This window comes from Euphorbia lathyris, chromosome 5 (genome assembly GCF_963576675.1).
Source record: "Euphorbia lathyris chromosome 5, ddEupLath1.1, whole genome shotgun sequence".
NCBI classification, from domain to species: domain Eukaryota; kingdom Viridiplantae; phylum Streptophyta; class Magnoliopsida; order Malpighiales; family Euphorbiaceae; genus Euphorbia; species Euphorbia lathyris.
Genome location: NC_088914.1, coordinates 7934304 through 7953406, shown reverse-complemented (window position 1 = coordinate 7953406; position 19103 = coordinate 7934304). Strand labels below are relative to the sequence as shown.

The window sequence follows — 19103 nt, the reverse complement described above, 5'->3', positions numbered from 1 at the left end:
GATCAAATTAGTAAGTATAAACATTTAATTCCGTTGAAAATACATTATTAACTTCATCTTTTTAACGGTGTTAAGCCTTGTGCCACGTCAGCTTTTTAACGGTGTTAAGCCATTTTCTGTTTTTCGGGTAACGGCGTAAACTACAGGGGTTTTTTTTGTAAAAACAAACCACAAGGGTTTTTTTGGAAGAACATGAAGCCACAAGGGTTTTTTTTGGAATTTACCCTAAATTATTTATGTTTTAAAATTAGGTTTATCAAAATTATAAGGGTAATTAATTTATTAGTCTCTATATTTTGACAAAACACATCATTTAGTCTCTGTATTTTCAAAAACACATAGTAAAGTCTCTAACCTTTTTCTCAGTGAACTATTTAGTCCTTCAGTCTGTTTGTTAGATATTTTACCGTTTATGATTTCGGAAATGACTAAATTACCTTTTACTATTTACCTTCAAACTTCAGGAGAGGAAATCTAATTTAGGAGAAAAAGACAATTAACGGCAGGGACTAAACAGTTCACCGAGAAAAATGTTAGAGAATTTACCGTGTGTTTTTTAAAATACAAGGACTAAACAGTATGTTTTGTCAAAATATAAGGGCTAATAAATTAATTATCCAAATTATAAGGCCGAATTTGAAATATTTTAGACCTATAGGACTTTTGCCAAACATTAATTCAATCTTTTAACTTAGGAACACAATCTGATAATTTACGTTCTTTCAAACCCCCGATCTCTCAGACGGACGCCATTTTTCGAGATCCTTGAATTCCAGGTAACTGACTTGTTTCCGATTCGAAATCACACCTTTTGGTTTCTCGTAATTTGAATTACAATTTATCCCCTTTGTACAATCGCAATGATTTGAACAATCTTCTATTTTCTTATCGATCCAGTGAATATATAGGGTTTTCTTATTCACTTTAATTTGTCTATGATTTCATGATTTTGAATTTCGTTCCTCTTTTCTCAGATGGATTGGCAAGGTCAGAAGCTATCAGAGCAGCTGATGCAGATCTTACTGATAGTTTTCGCGGTGGTGGCCTTCGCCGCCGGTTATTTGTTGGGATCTTTTCAATTGATGATCCAAATTTACGCCGCCGGAGTGGTTCTCACTACACTGGTTACTATTCCGGATTGGCCTTGGTTTAATCACCATCACCTCGTATGGCTGGACTCTAGCGAGGCTGAGAAGCATCCCAAACCACAGCCTCAACCTGTTCATTCGAAGAAGAAATCCTCTAAAAAGTAGGTGCTTTTCTTTTTTTAATAATTCGAATCACTGTCATTTGATAGGGTTTTTCTTAATTGAACAATGAGATGGAATCATATCAATTCGAATTACAGTTATGTGTTACAAATTTTGGAGATTAAGACAATGCAGAAGCTTTAACAAGTTTTTGGATCTGTGCTTTAGTGTAGTGTTTGCTCAAATTCTGTTTTGCTTGTCTTCCCTTCATTTGGTTTATTGGTGGAATTTTAGTTTTTCACTTGATTGATGTTAGCTTCAAAAGAATTTGATCAATTTCATTGTTGAAGCACATAGTTTAACTTGAATTGTAGGAGGAATTGAGTAGATGTGGCAATTTGTGTTCCTGTTGTTTCAGTTATTAATATATGTTAGTATCAGATGAGTCAACCCTAAGACAACCTAAAAACTTTCTTGTCATAATCTTCTCAATCCAATTGGATTCGGGTTCAAAATCAGATGTAATTTTACTAGTTCTGTTAATGATGACATATAGGGAGCTATAGTAATATTTTTAAATATTTATATCACTTTTTTATTAGCAGGATAGTTCTAACCATTTGGATTGAGTTCACAGTCGGATGTAATTTTACTAGTTCTGTTAATGGTGACATATAGGGATATCGTAGTACTTTTAAATATTTATATCACTTTTTGACTAGCAAATAGTTCTAATTCTAACCATCTAAAAGTTTGACCCAGACTAGATCCCTAATCTCCTAATATCATGTTAGATTCGTGTAATATGTTCATAGATCGCATGTAATTCTACTAAATCTATTAAGAATAACATGTAAAAGTATAGGAGGTTTGAGTCATATTCGTGGGTGGCAATTGTAATGATATTATCTTAAAGTAACACATAAAAATGAAATGATATAATAATAGCTTTGAAATGTTAATGTCATTTTCGAGTTAGTAGGTTGACCTTTATCCAATTCAAAAATATTTGTGTCATTTCGGGTCTTATACACAATTGCGACCTCTAGAATTGAGTTGTGTTGGTTCCCCCCAAAAGAAGCTAGTGAGACAGATTGGTATGATCATTGATCATACTTACAATTTGGAAGAGAATTTCATTGATCTTCAGAAAGTGGCATTTCCAGATTGATTGCTTTGTTGACTTGTGAGTGAACATATTTGAGGAACATGCTTAGATGCATGCTTGATAACATTCTTTTTCACTAGTATATGCAAGTGTTTTATGTTTTTGAACGTTTTGGAAACCGAAACTCTCAGTAAATTTGTAGGAAACGTGTTTCTATAATTTAAAAGTTGGAAACTGTTTCCTAGGGTGTAATGTTTCTTAGGATGTAATGTATTTTCAGAAGTAGATCACTACTGTAATGGGTGATGAATTGCCATAGGGAAACATATGTACATTGTTGATTGTCTACTGTGTCCTTTGGCACAGAATTTAATCTAAAATCATTCTTGGAGAAGTTCAGATCAACCTGGCACAGAATTTAATCTTAAAATCGTTCTTGGAGAAGTTCAGATCAACCGTAAATGGTACAATTTTATCTTTGGTGTTGTCAAACAAAATCAATTTTGCCGATACTTAATAGAAAATTTGAACGGATTGGAATAACAGTTATTCAACTGGCACATCAAATCTTTCAAACAAATTTGACGCTAAATTGAATCACTTTTGTGCATTTTTGGCAAATTGTTTAGGACTGTTTTGGTAACATAGTAAAAAATTTAGGCATTTTTATTATTAACTTGGTATCTAACAGTCTTATGGGTAGAATTATAGGAGCAATTTTGGATCTTATTCCGATAATATATCCAATAGGACCAATACTAATAATAATAATAAGAATAAAATACGTATATCACTTAAAGAGAGATAATTGATGTTAGGAAAAAAAAAAGGGTTAATTACATACGAGCCTGCTGACAGGCATTCTGGGGTGTTAGATAAGAAATATATTTTATTATTTTTTATATAACACATATTAAATAATTTGTATTGTAATTAGTCAAATTCTATGCATTAAATCTGGTTGTAATTGGGTAGTCTATTTAATGGTAATTTAGATGTCATTTATACCACTTCTTCTTTTTTTTCTTCTTTTTTAATTAATTTAGTTATCATTCAAATTCAAATCATGCACTGTAATGAATTTTCCAAATTCGGATTTTCCTCCATGAACGCAATAATGTTTTCATTGGGTGAGAAGACATTCATTACCTAAGTAGGGGAATTAATTTAATTAATTTTGGCACAATTTATTAGATATATATTGTATTTATGGTAATTATCTTATATTTATGCTAATTACCATAAATACAATATATATCTAACACAATTATTTAAACTTTTGTCTTTAATTAATTAATTTGTGCCACACCACTTAATGCATATTATATATAAAATAGGGAAAAGTATAAAAATAAACCTTATGGTTTGGGCCATTTTCAAACATATACTATGTGGTTTAAAAGTTTGCAAACTAGTACATTGTGGTTCATTCCGTTAGCAAAGACAGTCAAAATTGACTAACGGTATTAAAAAAGCGGAGGTGGCAGTCAAAGTCAAAAAGTCATAGGGATATTTTTGTCTATTAATTTATTTTATATTTTAAAATTTATTATAATTTTAAAATCTAAATCTTACCTAATTCCTAACTAACACCTCATGTGTCCTCCCTCCCTCACGTCTCTCTCTCAAGCTTTACTTCAGCAATGGTGAAAAAAATAGAGGATTATCGTGCACCAATTCTAGAAGCTAATCTCAACAGCGACCAACATGAAAAACTTCAAATCGCCAAGTTCCTCTCCTCCACTTCATCCCTTTCGCCAGCAACCTCATTTAGCCCTCACATTCTGTTAAGCCTTTCCTCCTTTATTCTCTGAGTCATTATTCACATTATTATGTTGAAGAAATGTATATGATGGTCGAGAACGAGCAGAAGCCAATAATGTTATTGTCGTCGTCGTTGATGGAACACCTACTTTATTTACAGTATGGAGAAAATCACTTTTAATTAGTTGCAGCGGATTTACAATGATTAATTGCCGATTCAAATCTATGAGAATGACTGTCGAAAAATATCTTATGGATAGCTCCGTCCAATCATACTTACCGATAAACATCTCAATTACAATCCCACCATTATGAGAATGGCTGCCGGAAAACGTTTTTACGAGGAAAATATAAAGGATTAAGAAGGTGAGTTATTGCAGGGTATTATGAAAAAAAATGGAGGCCCTCGAGGAAGCTGAACGATAAACGATTATTTTCTATTTCTGCAGTGGATTGATTATCAGGGAGTGGAGAAGAAGATGAAGTGATTGATGAAGAAAATGGGTTGCAGAAAACTTATCGACGTGAGTGAGGGAAAGAGATATTGAGGAGAGAGAAGTAAGGTGGAATATAGACATTGAATGTAAAAATGATAAATTTTAATTATAAAATAAATATATAATGAAAAGATAAAAATAGCCCTTTGACTTTTGATTTTGACTGCTTTTTTTACTTTTTTTTTTTTTTTTTTTGCTAACGGAATGAACCTGAAGGTATTAGTTTGCAAACTTTTAAACCACATGGTCTATGTTTGAAAATGGCCCAAACCACAAGGTTTATTTTTGTACTTTTCCCTATAATATATATATTTCTTGTCAAGCGCCCTGGGGCGTCCGTTAGCTTTTTCCAATTACATATATATACTGGTATCGCCGATTTGCAGATAGGTACATGTGTATGTAACCATTTTTTTTATTTTTCAAAATCATCATTTTTTGGGGTTTTCTCTCTCTAAACATTAACTTTCTCTCTCATAAAAGCATCTAAATGACCTCAAACCTAAAAAGTTGTAACCTAAAAATAAATGTGCTAGTGATATCAATTAATTGATTGGGTATATTACTCTTAAGTGTTGATAACATAGATTAAGATGCAAGAAATGCTATTGGTTTGTTGTGTCGCGTCGAAGAAGGAGCTCGTGTACAAGGCGAGAACCTCACCCAAAGCTTATTAGTTAGGTTCTCATTTCATAAAATGCGAATCAAAAAATCATAAAATGAGAATTCATATGAATTCTCATTTTATAAAATGGAAACCAAAATCATAATTTGAGAACTCTGAGCTCTTCTCCATGTCTCTTATTCTTCTTCCCTCCTTTCTATTTTTACGTCTCCATTTATTTTTGGGTAAATAATTTATTAGTCATCGTTATATTTGGCATTTGGCATAAATAGATAGACAGAAAATAACAGAGTCGCATGGTTATTTTGTATTGTACTATGGCTATCCTAAAAGCTAAAATATGTTCGATTAAAAATCTAAAAAAATAGATAAATGAACTATAATGTGTTTTTCAAAATAGAAGGACTAAACAGTGTGTTACGTAAAAATATGAGGACTAATAAATTATTTACCGTTCATTCTTTTTTACTTACGTCTGGGATTAATCAACCTACTATTATAAAGAGAGTACTGACAAAAATCTTAATCAACGCACACGTCTCGTAAGAGTCTGTGAAGCCAAGATGAGAAGGCGAGAAAGCCTCGCCTAAGACTTATTAGGTGCAAGACCTTGAATCACACCGGACCTTGAATCTTCCGTGAGGCGCGTATTTAAAAACTAACGGTCACCGTTGAATAAGAATCTTCAAGAAGTGGTGATGCATATTACTGTTCAAAAATTTGGTTTACTCACAAGGAGAAAGTTAATGCAATTCCTGTTTGATAAAACTTACTATATATATATATATATATATATATATATATATATATATATACCTATAAATAATACACCAAATCATAATTTCACAAGCAAAAGTTTAAAAATAAATAGCAACAGCAGCGGAACCAAAAAAGCCAGAGGAACACGGAAGGAGAAGCCTTCTCCGCCCCTGCAGCTGCCATGGCTAGGAGCCCCCACCCATGGCAGCTTAAGATTTCAATCAAGAAGCTGTAAAAGAAAAAAAAAGACACTTTCAAATTGGGTTTTTTTTAATTTAACCCAAACTTTCAGCCCATTAAACAGCTTTTCTTGTTTTTCTTTTTGATACATTTCTAACATCTCCCTTCTAAATTGTCAAAACTTAACACATTATTTCAAAATATATTATTTCTTTTGTCTCTCTCATCAACCATGGCATCTTTGGCAACCTTTTTTTTAAAAAAGCTTCAATGGTAAGCAACTTTTAGAGTTGCTATTATGGTCCCACAAATCATTATTTTATATATAATTTATTTTAATTATAAATATTATCATAAAGTTCTACCAATCATTTTTTTATATTAAAAAAAGAAAAAGCAAGGGTGTCAAATGGGTGTTAAAAATTAGCAACATTGTCATAATCATTAAAGCAAGAGCATTTGTTACTCTAATGCAAGACACTCTTTCAAAGATCCTCCTCTACTAGGACTCTTCCAAGCACCTTGGATTTGGAGATGCTTTAATTGTCTATAGTTGTGCTAGCTAACTTCTAATACCAAATTGATACTTTATTCTTCTCAATTTCACTTCTTTTTTTTCATGAGAAATTAAAATGCTTGTATAATTTAGTTTCTTCAATCCATTTTCAAGAAAAATGAAAGTACAGTAAGGAATCAAACTTCCTATTTTGATAGGTTAGGACAGGGGCGGAGACAGGGGTGCCACCGGATTCACCCCTACCACCAGTGGTTCATACCCTCTGTTTCCAGAAAATCTGTTAATACAACTAATGGTAATAAGGCAAATAGATCCGTCAACTGATCAGAGAAATTCAGAGATCAATATACTCATTTTTAGGACTGCTCTATTCTTCAGGTGGACTGCCCATATATAACTCTTTTGAAAGTGACTTTATGGGCATAATGTCACAGGACTGGTGTTTTTCCGAGCCGCTCTTCGAACATATGAGCACTTGGAACATATGGGAAGGTCTTTGAATATGTATATGAAGTATATTGTGGGCACTTCGAACATTTGGTAGGTTTCCCAACGTCCCAAGTGCGCAGATTATACTTAAGTGCCGCATGGAAAAACACCAGCCCCGTATCAATAATCCGTGTATCAAAAGATTAAGCATGACGTAAAATCAACTAGAGATTCATGGTAGATTTGAGACAAGTATAACTTGTGTAAAAGACCATTAATATTCGAGAGTTAAAGCTAATTAGCCTCGGGCTGTCAGCCTGTTACCTATATACAAATTCAACTCATCTCCATCGTGAAAAAACATAACACCCACTATTTACAATGAACTTATGTGACACAGTTACCTTTCCTAGAGATTTTCATCCCTTATTGCCCTCAAGACGGGATCGTTTTCTTCATCTATCTCTTCGTCATCATCCAAGTCATCCAGTATTGTTTGGTTGATCCTTTTGCGAGACTTTCTTCTGTGCTTCTTCGGCTCCAAACGAGGTTCAGCTTGCTTCACTCCCATATCTCCAACTTTGAACCTGCAGAGTTGCACATCGCAAGAAGAAAATAAATAATAGTATATATATAATATAAGTGGTCATAACAGAAAATAATTGCGCCAATTACAACAGAGGTAAAGCCGGGGTGAAAGGCTTGAACAAGGAGTGGCCTTAAAGGATGGTGATGGGGGAAGGGACGAACGGAATCCCACATCAGAAATGGAAAGGAAATGAATGGGCTATATTAGTAAATAATGTTTCCAATACATGCACACATATTTTAAACCCGTGAGGCTCAAGGAATGGGACTTGGATCAAAGCAGATAATAAAAAAAAGGGCGGCCCGGTCGCACTACGCGTCCCCGCTGAGCGAGGGTCCGGGGAGGGGTCCCACCACAAGGGTGTACTGGGGGCAAGCCTTACCCTGCCAATTTATTTGGCAAGAGGCCGCTCCTTAATGCTATTACAGTTGGTATCACAGCACATATTCCCTTGTTATGGTCCTCTTTATGAACAACATGCATAAAAGATTGCCTGAAACTAGAAATGATAACATTTTAGTACAACGGGTACAAATTCAAGATAATTAGATAAAGGCTCCACATATTAATTGACATACCTCATATCACCCTCCTTTTTGGTTCCAAATGTCCTCAACTGAAATTCCTCCCTGATTCTGATCTCATCAAGAAGCTGAAAATAGAAGGGATATCTTTCCCAATCTCCTTTCACAACGCACCCAGGTTCACCAAGATGTAAACAATCATTGAATGAGCATTTAGCAGGTTCACTAGCATTAAGCATTTTCTGGATCTGAATCAAAGAAGTGAAATGAGTATATCTCAACACAGTAAAATGTCACTCAAACTAAATCAAATGAACCATCTGAGTTTGAAGAAGGTGACAACTCATACTTCAGGGAATGTCTGTGCAAGAGATTGCTTCGTTACTTTTAGCAAACTGGGCTGGCTGAATCCAGGAGTATCGGCAAGATAACCCCCTCCAGATAGTGGGAGCAAGGAAACATGACGAGTAGTGTGCTTCCCTCTGCCGCTTCGTGTCGAAACTTCACCGACACGCTGCTCATCAAACCACTTACTGCCTAATATCTAGTGAAATCAGATGAGCAGCAGGCAAGGTTAAGAATTACACTTAAACCATAAATGTAAACAAAAACCACAGTTTTAAAAGTCAAAGGCAAAGGAATCAAACCTACAGGGACAACCCAATCATCAACTTCTGAAACATCACAAGCACGGGGATTGTTTCTCAGAGTGTTGATCAAGCTAGACTTCCCAACTCCACTGGGACCCACAATCACAGTTGTTTGATCTCTCAAGATAAATGCAAGAGTGTCAAGTCCACGCTTGGATTCAACACTACAAAACACAGGTTCATAGCCCCAGCCGTGCAGTCTAGATTTCCATGCAACCAACGTCTATATAAACCAAATAGATATCTACAATGAACATTGGATAAAAAAAATATTGTAATTGAACAAATTTCTCACTGTTTACTATACTTCCTGTGTTTCGTGAGAGGATTATCTTTGCAAATAAATATATGCATAATACTTCACTAAAACTTATGAGTAACATGTAGAAATTCTAACAAATTAACAACTTGCGAGAACAAAAATAACAACCGAAAGTGGCGATTAATGTAGTGTTCCAATATGGTCATGTTATTGATAGTAACAAACAGCATACTTCTGATGCTTCTCTCTTGTCATATATAGATCATGAGTGAGGCACACCATCATTTGTGATTGGTTCATCAGTAGGGCTATCGATTTCTGACATGAAAACACGGTTTATAGAAACAACCTGTTTGACACGACCTGTTTGACACCATTGTTTTTTCTTTTTTTGCTTTTATATCATGATTATGACACAACAGTTCATTTTGACACCTCTACATAAGTACATAATTAGATAGCTCCCGTTAACATACAACCTAAAGATATTAATAGACTCCAGCCTTTATGATAATTGATAATTTGATACACTGGTAGTAGCAACTACTGGAGCATAAAACGAAGAGTTACACGGTCTCTGCCATACAATCACCGCATCTGTTAATACATAATTATTTTATCAATGCAATTCAATAATAAGCAATCAAACATGTAGCCAAATCTTAATTCTTAATTGGCGATGATTCTCATAGTTAAACATAAATTCCAAACAACATAAACACATATAGAAGCTTCAACATCCAAAATTACTCAAAATGTAAAACAAATATGCGTGCGAGCATGATACAAAAGAACAGGATTCATCAAAACATTAAGAGCGTTAAAAATGTTAACTAACCTCCTCATCGACAAGCTCCGATTTATTAAGAGCAAGCGTCAACGGGATACCGGTAGACTCAGCCTCGATCAAAAACCTCGTGAGAGCGAATGGCTCAATCTTCGGCTGCTCCAAAGAGAAAAGGACCAACAAGTGATCAACATTAGCTACCGGAGGATCCAAAATCTCCGAGCTCCGTTGAAACACATTCTCTATCATGCCTCTTCGATCCACCCAATCAATTGAACCTACAAGAACCTTATCCCCGACTAGCACTCTCCTCTTTATCTTCTTCAACAACGCCCTCACTACACAGAGCAACTCAACGCCAATTTTACTATCATCGGAGGTTCTAGAAAGCTCGGGAGAAGAAGAAGAAATAGACTGCACTATGACGCGCATGAAATTAGCTTGAGCAGAAGCGACAGTGCCGATAGCTTGTGATTCGGAGAGATCAGGCTTGTCCTCTCGAGATAGCACCGGAGCGAGGGAGGTATATTCCTTAAAATTCCGTTTGGCTCGGAGAAGATTCTTGCTCGGTTGGGGTTTTCTGGAGACATTATTGCTATGACTCTTTTGTTGCTGCGGCTTCGCTGCGGAGATGATAGGGAGGTGGCGAAAAGTGGTTATGCGGCGGAGGAGGTGGTGGACTGTGGGGGTTTGATGGCGGAAGAGAGGTATTGAAGTGATCGGCATTAGGAAATTAAGAATTTGGATTACGATTTTTGTTTAAAATTTGATTATGTTCTGACGAGAAGCAGTGAAGCAGTGAAGCAAGGACGGCTACTGTTGGGGAATATGGGAAATAGTTTAACAGTTATCCAAATGGTACAGGAAACGACACCCAAAAGATAAGAAATTGCTAAACGACTAGTCGACTGATGTGAGAATGTTGTCGTTTTAATTGATACGTTTTTTTTCGGAAGAATTTTAATTGATACTTCGTAAAGGTTAGAGGCTAGATTGTATATAAAAAGAATTTAAAAATTGTACTTCAATGTATTTATAAAATAAAATAAATAATATAAAATGTAACACCAAAAGATCTATGAAAAAATCATCACTTATCTTATTGTTCACATTAGTCTTAATTAATTTCATAACAGAAGTTGTTGCAAGGTAAAATTAAAAGCATCTCTAAAAGTCGAAATGTTAAAGAAAATAGAGAGTGATGAACTAGAAAATGTTGCATTCGATCTTATGTCTGAAATGAAGAGTTTGAGTTCTTCTATAAGCTGAGTTAGATCACAATAAGAAAAATCTTCTGAATATAACTCAAACGAAACAATTGTAAGTGATCAAAATTCTCAAAAGCATTTGTAGGATCAAGACATAACATACAAACAAATAAGTTTGTATTTGATTCAGAAAAACGAGTATCCAATTATGTAGCAAGACGATCAACAACCTAGCACTTTTTCAAATACAAAAAAGTCAAACATGGTTGAAAATACCAACAAAGTAATTTTGTATTTGATCCAGGAAAACGATTATCCAATTATGTAGCAAGACGATCAACAACCTAGCATTTTTTCAAATATAAAAAAGAAAGAAAGAAATCTATCAAAAAAAATTATATGAAAAGGAAACACAAACAAAGTACCTTGACACAAAAAGTGATGGTGACGAGTCCTTGAAACAGTATAAGAAGTCTTCTAATTCATATGTAATCATATCTTCCATATTGAGCACTTCAATTTCATTTTCTAAACAAAAATCACTAACTTCTTTGCATAAATCTTCTCATCCACTCTCTCTATATGTTTTCAAACTCTGTTTCGTCAATCTAATCATTCGTACACCATTAGCAATGTTTTGATGTTTCATTTATAGAGATTGTGATAACACATTTGTTAGAAAATGGTGGAGCTGCCCTAAAAAACAAAGAAGTCAATGATTTTTGTTCAGAAAATGAAGTTGAAATGCTCAATATAGAAGATATTATTACAGATTGAGCTAGAAGAGATGGTGTTCCAAGGACTCGTCAACATCACTTTTACGTCGAGATTTTTGTCGAAGTACTTTGTTTGTTTTTTTTTTCTTTTCATATAATGATATAACCAATATCCAATTATGTTTGACTTTTTTTGTATTTGAAAAATGATAGGTTGTTGATCGGCTTGCTACAAAATTGGATGATGGTTTTCCTGAGTTAAATGCAAAGTTACTTGTTTATATGTCATGTCTTGATCCTACAATACAGAGTTACTTTTTTTTAGATTTTTAACCGAACATGTCTTAGTTTTCAGGATAGCTATAGTAGTATATACAAAATGACCATGTTACTCTGTTATTTTTTGTCTGTTTGTTGATATCAAATATAACGATTAAAATCTGAAAAAATATATATATATATATATATATACAAAAAGACCAAATGGTTAATATTGATAAAAAAAATAAAGACTTTGCAATGATCCTCTTTGGTAAAGAGCTTTTTGGAGTAAAATTAGAGGTTTGAACTTCTAATAGTGGTGTTTGGTGAAGAGATGTTTGAAAAAGCTTATTGGGTTCAAAAAGCTAATTTTGAAAAAGTTTATTTTATGAGCTTTTTCAATTAGTTTATTGCTCAATCTCTTTTTATGGATATCTTTACTCCTAATTAATACTCTTTAATCTGAAATAAATATTTTACTATGTTCTTATTTGTCATTTTATACAAACAGCTATTAGCAATCAGTTAAATTTTATCAAACAAGTTCATACAATCTGCTAATCCAATCAGTTAATCAAATCAGTTAATAAACAAGTAATCAATTAGCTAACATGTAATTGCCAAACACAACTAATATATCTATTTTAATAGATGAACTTGCGAATAAAAAGATAGAATTAATTATAAAAAAAAATAGAATTAATAAATTATTTACCCATTTATAAAACATTGATATTGAGTCTATCGATATATATCATTGTCTCTTTTTGCCTAGAATTTTTAAAGTTGACGTGACCCAGGTCATTACATATTCAATGTTACAAATAATATCCAACTGTACACACACGGGGTTTGTGTTAATTATTTTACATTACCTAGGGTCCGTTTGTTTTATCTGCTGTTTGCTGTTTCCTGTTACGGTTTGCTGTCTGTTGTTTGAAAAGGCTGCTGTTCCAAAAAGCAGGGACTCTTTGTTTTTATAAAAAGCTACTTTTCGGTTACAAAAGGCAAACAGGAGGTGTCTAACCAAACACCTTAAACTCTCCTTTTCAAAGTGAAAAGGCAAACAGGAGGTCGAAAAGCAGCTACCAAACACTCCTAGTTAAAAAATTAATGACAGTTGTCAGGCAATTATTCGTGTTTTAAAAATGTCTCTTGGATGTGAATAAGGGTCAATTTATTAAACAAACTACAGTATATTTTATTACTTCTTAAATTGACTATTCATTCTCACATATTTTAATTAATATAAGCAATGAAAAATGAAAAATAAAATAAAGTCATTTGTGTGTGAATCAAAAATTAAATGTCTGAAAATTAGAGATGTTCATTCCGCGTAACGGTCTAAGTAAAGCTTGAGCAGGTCTAGTCTTTGAAGTCGCATATTCATTTCTTTTTCTTTCTTTTTTTTGAAAAAGTATATTCATTTCTTTGTTTTACGGAAAATATTCTTTCACAAATTATTATTTTTCTATTTCTAATGTGTAGAATTATAAGATAAAAAAGTTAAAATAAGAGAAGAACTTTGGATTCGAAAATGAAAATTTACTTTTCATCTTTTATGGTTTGTTACATATTTTCAACTATTTTAATTTTTTTTAAGAATTTAAATATTTTTTCTGTTATATAGTCATTTTATTCTTTTTGTAGATCTTGTAGAGTTCTTACTGTTATTTTCTTGTTGTACTTATTATGTCTTGATTTAATAAAATTATAAGCATTTTCTATTAAAAAAAAAAGAATTCAAATATTTTAATTTAAACAATTAATATGGATAATTGAATTATATTTTATAATCCTTGATTTAAGTCATAACTTATTTTATATATTAGTCAAACAAAAAAAACTAAATAAATAAACTATTATAGAAAAAATAATTTTTCTAAATAAATAAACGATTATAAGGTCAATACATTGCAGACTTTGTCAAAAAAAAAAAAATCCATTGATGTTTTAAATTTACATCATATCTTGTTAATCTATGAATTTGTTTAAAATAACTGATTGATTATATAACTTTAAATAAAGTGATCTATAAACCTCTAAATTTACTTATAATATAATGAGCCATTAAATCTCTTACATAAAGTTATATACATTTTAATTTGTTCAAATCATCTGTTATTTTGACATTTGGACACTTTAAGCAATTTTCAAGAGGCTAACATACACTTAAGCCCTGTTTATTTGGAGGAAATATTGTGTTCTGAAAAATTTTATAGAAAAAAAATATTGTGCAGGAAAATAAAATATTTTTCTGTGTTTGACAACAATACTGGAAAATATTTTTCGGTGTTTGACTACCACTAAATATAGATTTTTTATATTTTTTTTATTTTCAATTGTATATATAAAACACAAAAAAGAGATTCACATGTATTAAGCACAAATTCAGCATAAAAAAGACACAAACTGTAAGGTGCTGTTTGGTTCGCGGAATGGAATGTAATAGAATAGAATTGATATTCCAAAAGGAATAGAATAGCAAAGAATGTAATAGAAATTCCCTTGGAATAGGAATAATTATTCCTATGTTTGGTTTGGTTAGTGGAATAAGATAGAATATAATATATAAATTTTCATTCAAAAGACAACATTACCCTCAAATCTATTACTATAAATTGTACGTTTTCTTGTGTTATTAACTTTATTGTGTTTTTTTTTTTGCATTTTTTCTTCATTTTTTACGTGTTTTCACATTTAGTTTTTCGGTTTTTCCCTTTTTTTTCGCGTTTTTTATTTTTCGCAATTTCTTACTTTTTCGTGTTATTCACGTTTTTTCATGTTTTTGTATTTTTCATGTTTTCGTGTTTTTTACATTTTCATATTTTGTTTGCATTTTTCGTCTTTTCATGTTTATCCATTTTTCACGTATTGTCACGTTTTTGTGTTTTAGCATTTTTCGCGTTTTCGTGTTTTTTGTATTTTTCATGTTTTTGTATATTTCGTGTTTTGTCACTTTTTCGTGTTGTTCATGTTTTGTGCTTTTTTAAGTGTTTGCTTCTTTTTTTGCGTTTTTGTATTTTTCGCGTTTGTTCACCTTTTCATGTTTTTTGCGGGGTTTTTTTTCATATTCTCGTGTTTTGTAACGTTTTCACGTTATTCATGTTTTTTCGTGTTTCATATTTTTCGTATTTTTACATTTTTTAACGTTTTCCTCATTTTTCTTTAAACGCGTATGTTTTGGAGAAAATGTTTTACCTTTGAAAAGGGTAAAACATTTTCCCTTATTTTTTCCTTCCTTTTCCATTAACTTACAACATATTTTCGTTTGACTTATTTTTCTGCCAAAACGAACACTAGAAAATTGGGAAAATATTTTCCCCCAAACAAACAGGACCTTAAGGGGTGTTTATTTACTCTATTTTCACCTCTTGTTTGCCATTTCATATTGAAATTGAGAGTTTTAAGTGTTTGGTTAGGGAACTAATGTTTGCCCTTTTATATTGAAAGAATTGAAAGTTTTAGATGTTTGGTTAGAGCAGTGGCGAATCCAAGATTTGAGGGAGCGGGGGGTAAAATTCTACGTAAAACAATTTTAGACAAAAAAATGTAAAATTGTTCAATTTTTTATGACAAAAAAGGCAAAATTGTTCAATTTTTTTGTGACGAAAAATGCAAAATCGTTCAATTGTCATGCATTATTTTCATGATTTTTTTGATAAAAAGCGTAAATTATAATGTTTCTGACTCGTAATCATCCATTTCTGGGATTCTCGGGTTGTTACGCATCAAATATCCCTAACGTTTTGGGTCAGGTGCAATTTTACGCCTAATGTTTGTAGCCAAGAGCAATTTTATCCTTAACGTTGATAAATTGGATCAATTTCAGACACTATTATAAAATACAGTCATTATTTTCTTTATTTTGCACCAATTGCATATCAATTTTGTAATTTTGCACCAATTTTACCCCTAACGTTGATAAATTGGTTCAATTTCCGACACTATTATTCATGACCGAGAAGACAGTTTGATGAATTATTTCTCAAAATGACCCAATTTATCAACGTTGGGAGTAAAATTGCTCTTAGCTTCCAACATTAGGGATAAAATTGTACTATTTTAGACGTTAGGGATAAAATTGCTCCCAACCCAAGATTTTAAAAGTATTTTTGCACTTTAACCTTTATTTTTGGACTTAAAAAAAATTAGTGGGATGAGGGAGGGTGTGCAAATGCCCCATTTGACCCCCCTACATCCGCCCTGGGCTAGAGAGTTGTTGTTTACCGTTTTTACATGGAAAACAGATTTTTACTAAAGCATTGAATCCACGTTTTTCCAGAATAACAGTAAACATCAGTTAAACTAAGAGGGTGTTTGTTTCAGCTTTTCGGAGGAGCGTTTAGCGTTTCACTCCAAACCGCAGAAAATATAGTGTTTGGTTAGGTTTATCTAACTGCAGCGTTTAGCATTTTCTCTGGAAACTGCAGCGTTTTGGAGCGTTTCACGAAAAGCTCCTATTTGGAGCTTTTCATAAACAACTGTTTGTAGTTAGTTGTTATTGACAGAATTATCCTTCTTAATTCTACAAAATATGTTTATTCTTTAACATTATTTATATTTCTACAATATAATTACCGGAAAAACAAGGTTTTGTTTCGTTCAATAAATTTTTTATTTGTTATATAGATTATTTTTATTAATTTGTGTAACACATTTTTTTATTTTATAATAGGATAAGGTGCAAAAATACCCCCAACATTTATAGGTATGAGCAATTTTACCCTTAACGTCTAAAATGGTGCAATTATACCTCTAATTTTGGTAGCCAAAAGCAAATTTACCCATAACATTGACAAGTTGAGTCAATTTGATAATTTATCAAACTCTCTTCTTAGTCATGAATATTGTCATCTACACTTCACATGTGCACGATTTTATCATCGTTACAAACAGATCACAAACATATGATTAGACGTGATTTTTTTTAAGAAAATAAAAAATATATATTATCTTTTGTATGAGTTGGACGAAAAAAATTCCAACATTTAATCGAATTTATAAATATTAATTTTCAATTTTACTATTAAATCACAAAAAAAAAATATGAAATCGACCCAATTTGCCAATGTTATAGGTAAAATTGCGCTTAGCTGTCAGCGTTATAGGTAAAATTGCACCATTTTAGACATTAAGAGTAAAATTATTCCTAGTTGTAAACGTTATGAGCATTCTTTCACATTTTTCCTTTTATAATTTCATCGTTAATTAATTTAAAACATGTCCATTTTAGACATTTTAAATCCGAACAGCAACAGTTCAATATAATTTTACCAAACACTAATAATTAAACAGCTAATAACAAACAGCAACAGCTAACAGCTTACTGCAACTGCAAACAACTAACAGCAACCGCAACAGCTATTAGCTAACAGCTGAACCAAACAGACCCTAAATATATGTTCAGTTAAACTAAATATGTGTTTAGTATAAGTTCATAGAACCAATGAATTTTTATTGTTCAAGTTCAAGAGACCCTGTGATATATTAAGCTTATTATTGGCTAAAGAAAATCAACTAACTTTTCTGCTATTAGGAATAATAATAAAAAAAAAATAGCTAACAACAACCAATAATATAAGTTTAAGGTAAGATTTTTCTGCTGTATATTCAAAATTAATCAAATCTTCAAAGGATAAGCCTTAAACCTAAGGATGGCAACGGGTTAAGTACCTACAGGTAGCGTTAATCTCAAACTCTTATTTGTTTATTTTTTAATTATTCGTCTTATCATCCTAACGGGTATACTTTTTGCATCTCATAGTCATCCCATTTAATTAACGGGTACTCTTACCCGTTATGAATCAATACATAAGACAAAAGGTATTACAAATTTAACAAAGTATAGATTTAATAAATCATTCATCTAAAAATTGAACAGATTGACCCCAATCAATAAAAATAAATTAGTTTAGCGGTATCATTCAATTGTCGAATAAAAAAATATTGGGGTTTAAATCTCACATCTTACATCTAAAAAAAATAATATTATTTTTTAATATATAAAAGAATTATAACGGGTACCGAGTATCCTGAGAATATTCACATACCTGTCGCAGGTAATGATTTTGATCTCATACCCTTTTATACAGGTACATGCAGTCCTATTAGGGTCTGGTAGTGTCGCATACCCGCGGATACAGTACACCTTGTCACCCCTACTCAAACCTAGACCTGGGAATTTCCGTGTTCATGTCGTGTCAGGTTTCGGGTTCGTGTCAAAACTTGTAACACGAACACGACACGAAAACTTTTCGTGTCACAAAATCAGAACACGAACGCGACCTGCTCTCGACACGGTAAACACGACACGACACGAATTTTTTACACAACCAATTAAATTGACACGACCTGACCTGTTAACACGACCTAACATGCTAACACGACACGACCTGACCTGCTTTTTTTACACTCTTTATATTTATACTCTAATAAATAAGAAAAATCATGTCTATTGTTAACCTAATTTATTATAATTTTTAATTTCTTTAATTAAATTTCGGGTCAGTTTCGTGTTTTCGGGTTGACACGAAAACGACACAAAAATTAACGTGTCATTTCGTGTCGTGTCATAAAACCCTACACACTAACACTAAAAAAGCATGTCGTGCTCGTGTCGTGTCATCGGATCGTGTGTCGCTTTGCCGGGTCTACTCAAACCCATATTTGAATCCATTTGTTTATTTGGATAGTAAAAATCTTCAAGTTTTTTTATTCATGTTCATGAGATTAATGATATATATATAGGATAATGTGCAAAAATACTCATACCGTTTACAGCCAAGAGCAATTTTACTCACTAACGTTTAAAATTGTGCAATTTTACCCTTAATATTGGCAGTCAACAGCAATTTTACCTCTAATATTAGCAAGTTTGGTCAATTTTAGACATTATTATAAAACACATATATTTTGTTCATTATTCTGCGCCAATTGTTTAATATTTAATCATATGTTTATGATCTGTTACTAATATGTGTAAAATGACTTACATGTGAAGTTTAGATGACATGATTTATGATTAAGAAGACAAT

The 19103-nt window shown here is 32.3% G+C and overlaps 2 protein-coding genes across 2 annotated transcripts; one reads left to right on the top strand and one right to left on the bottom strand.

Annotated features, from left to right (window-relative positions):
- Positions 1-660: 660 nt before the first annotated feature.
- LOC136230099 (signal peptidase complex subunit 1-like) lies at positions 661-1443 on the top strand. The gene is made up of 2 exons (XM_066019039.1): positions 661-776; positions 975-1443. Exon 2 carries the CDS (start codon positions 975-977, stop codon positions 1251-1253), a length of 279 nt encoding a protein of 92 aa, XP_065875111.1. The 5' UTR covers positions 661-776; the 3' UTR covers positions 1254-1443.
- A 5881-nt stretch (positions 1444-7324) lies between these two features.
- Positions 7325-10711, bottom strand: LOC136230876 (small ribosomal subunit biogenesis GTPase RsgA 1, mitochondrial). The gene is made up of 5 exons (XM_066020070.1): positions 9933-10711; positions 8834-9055; positions 8532-8726; positions 8237-8430; positions 7325-7656 (listed from the first exon to the last, which is right to left on the bottom strand). The coding sequence occupies exons 1-5, from the start codon at positions 10605-10607 to the stop codon at positions 7479-7481; spliced, it is 1464 nt and encodes a 487-aa protein (XP_065876142.1). The 5' UTR covers positions 10608-10711; the 3' UTR covers positions 7325-7478.
- Positions 10712-19103: the final 8392 nt, after the last annotated feature.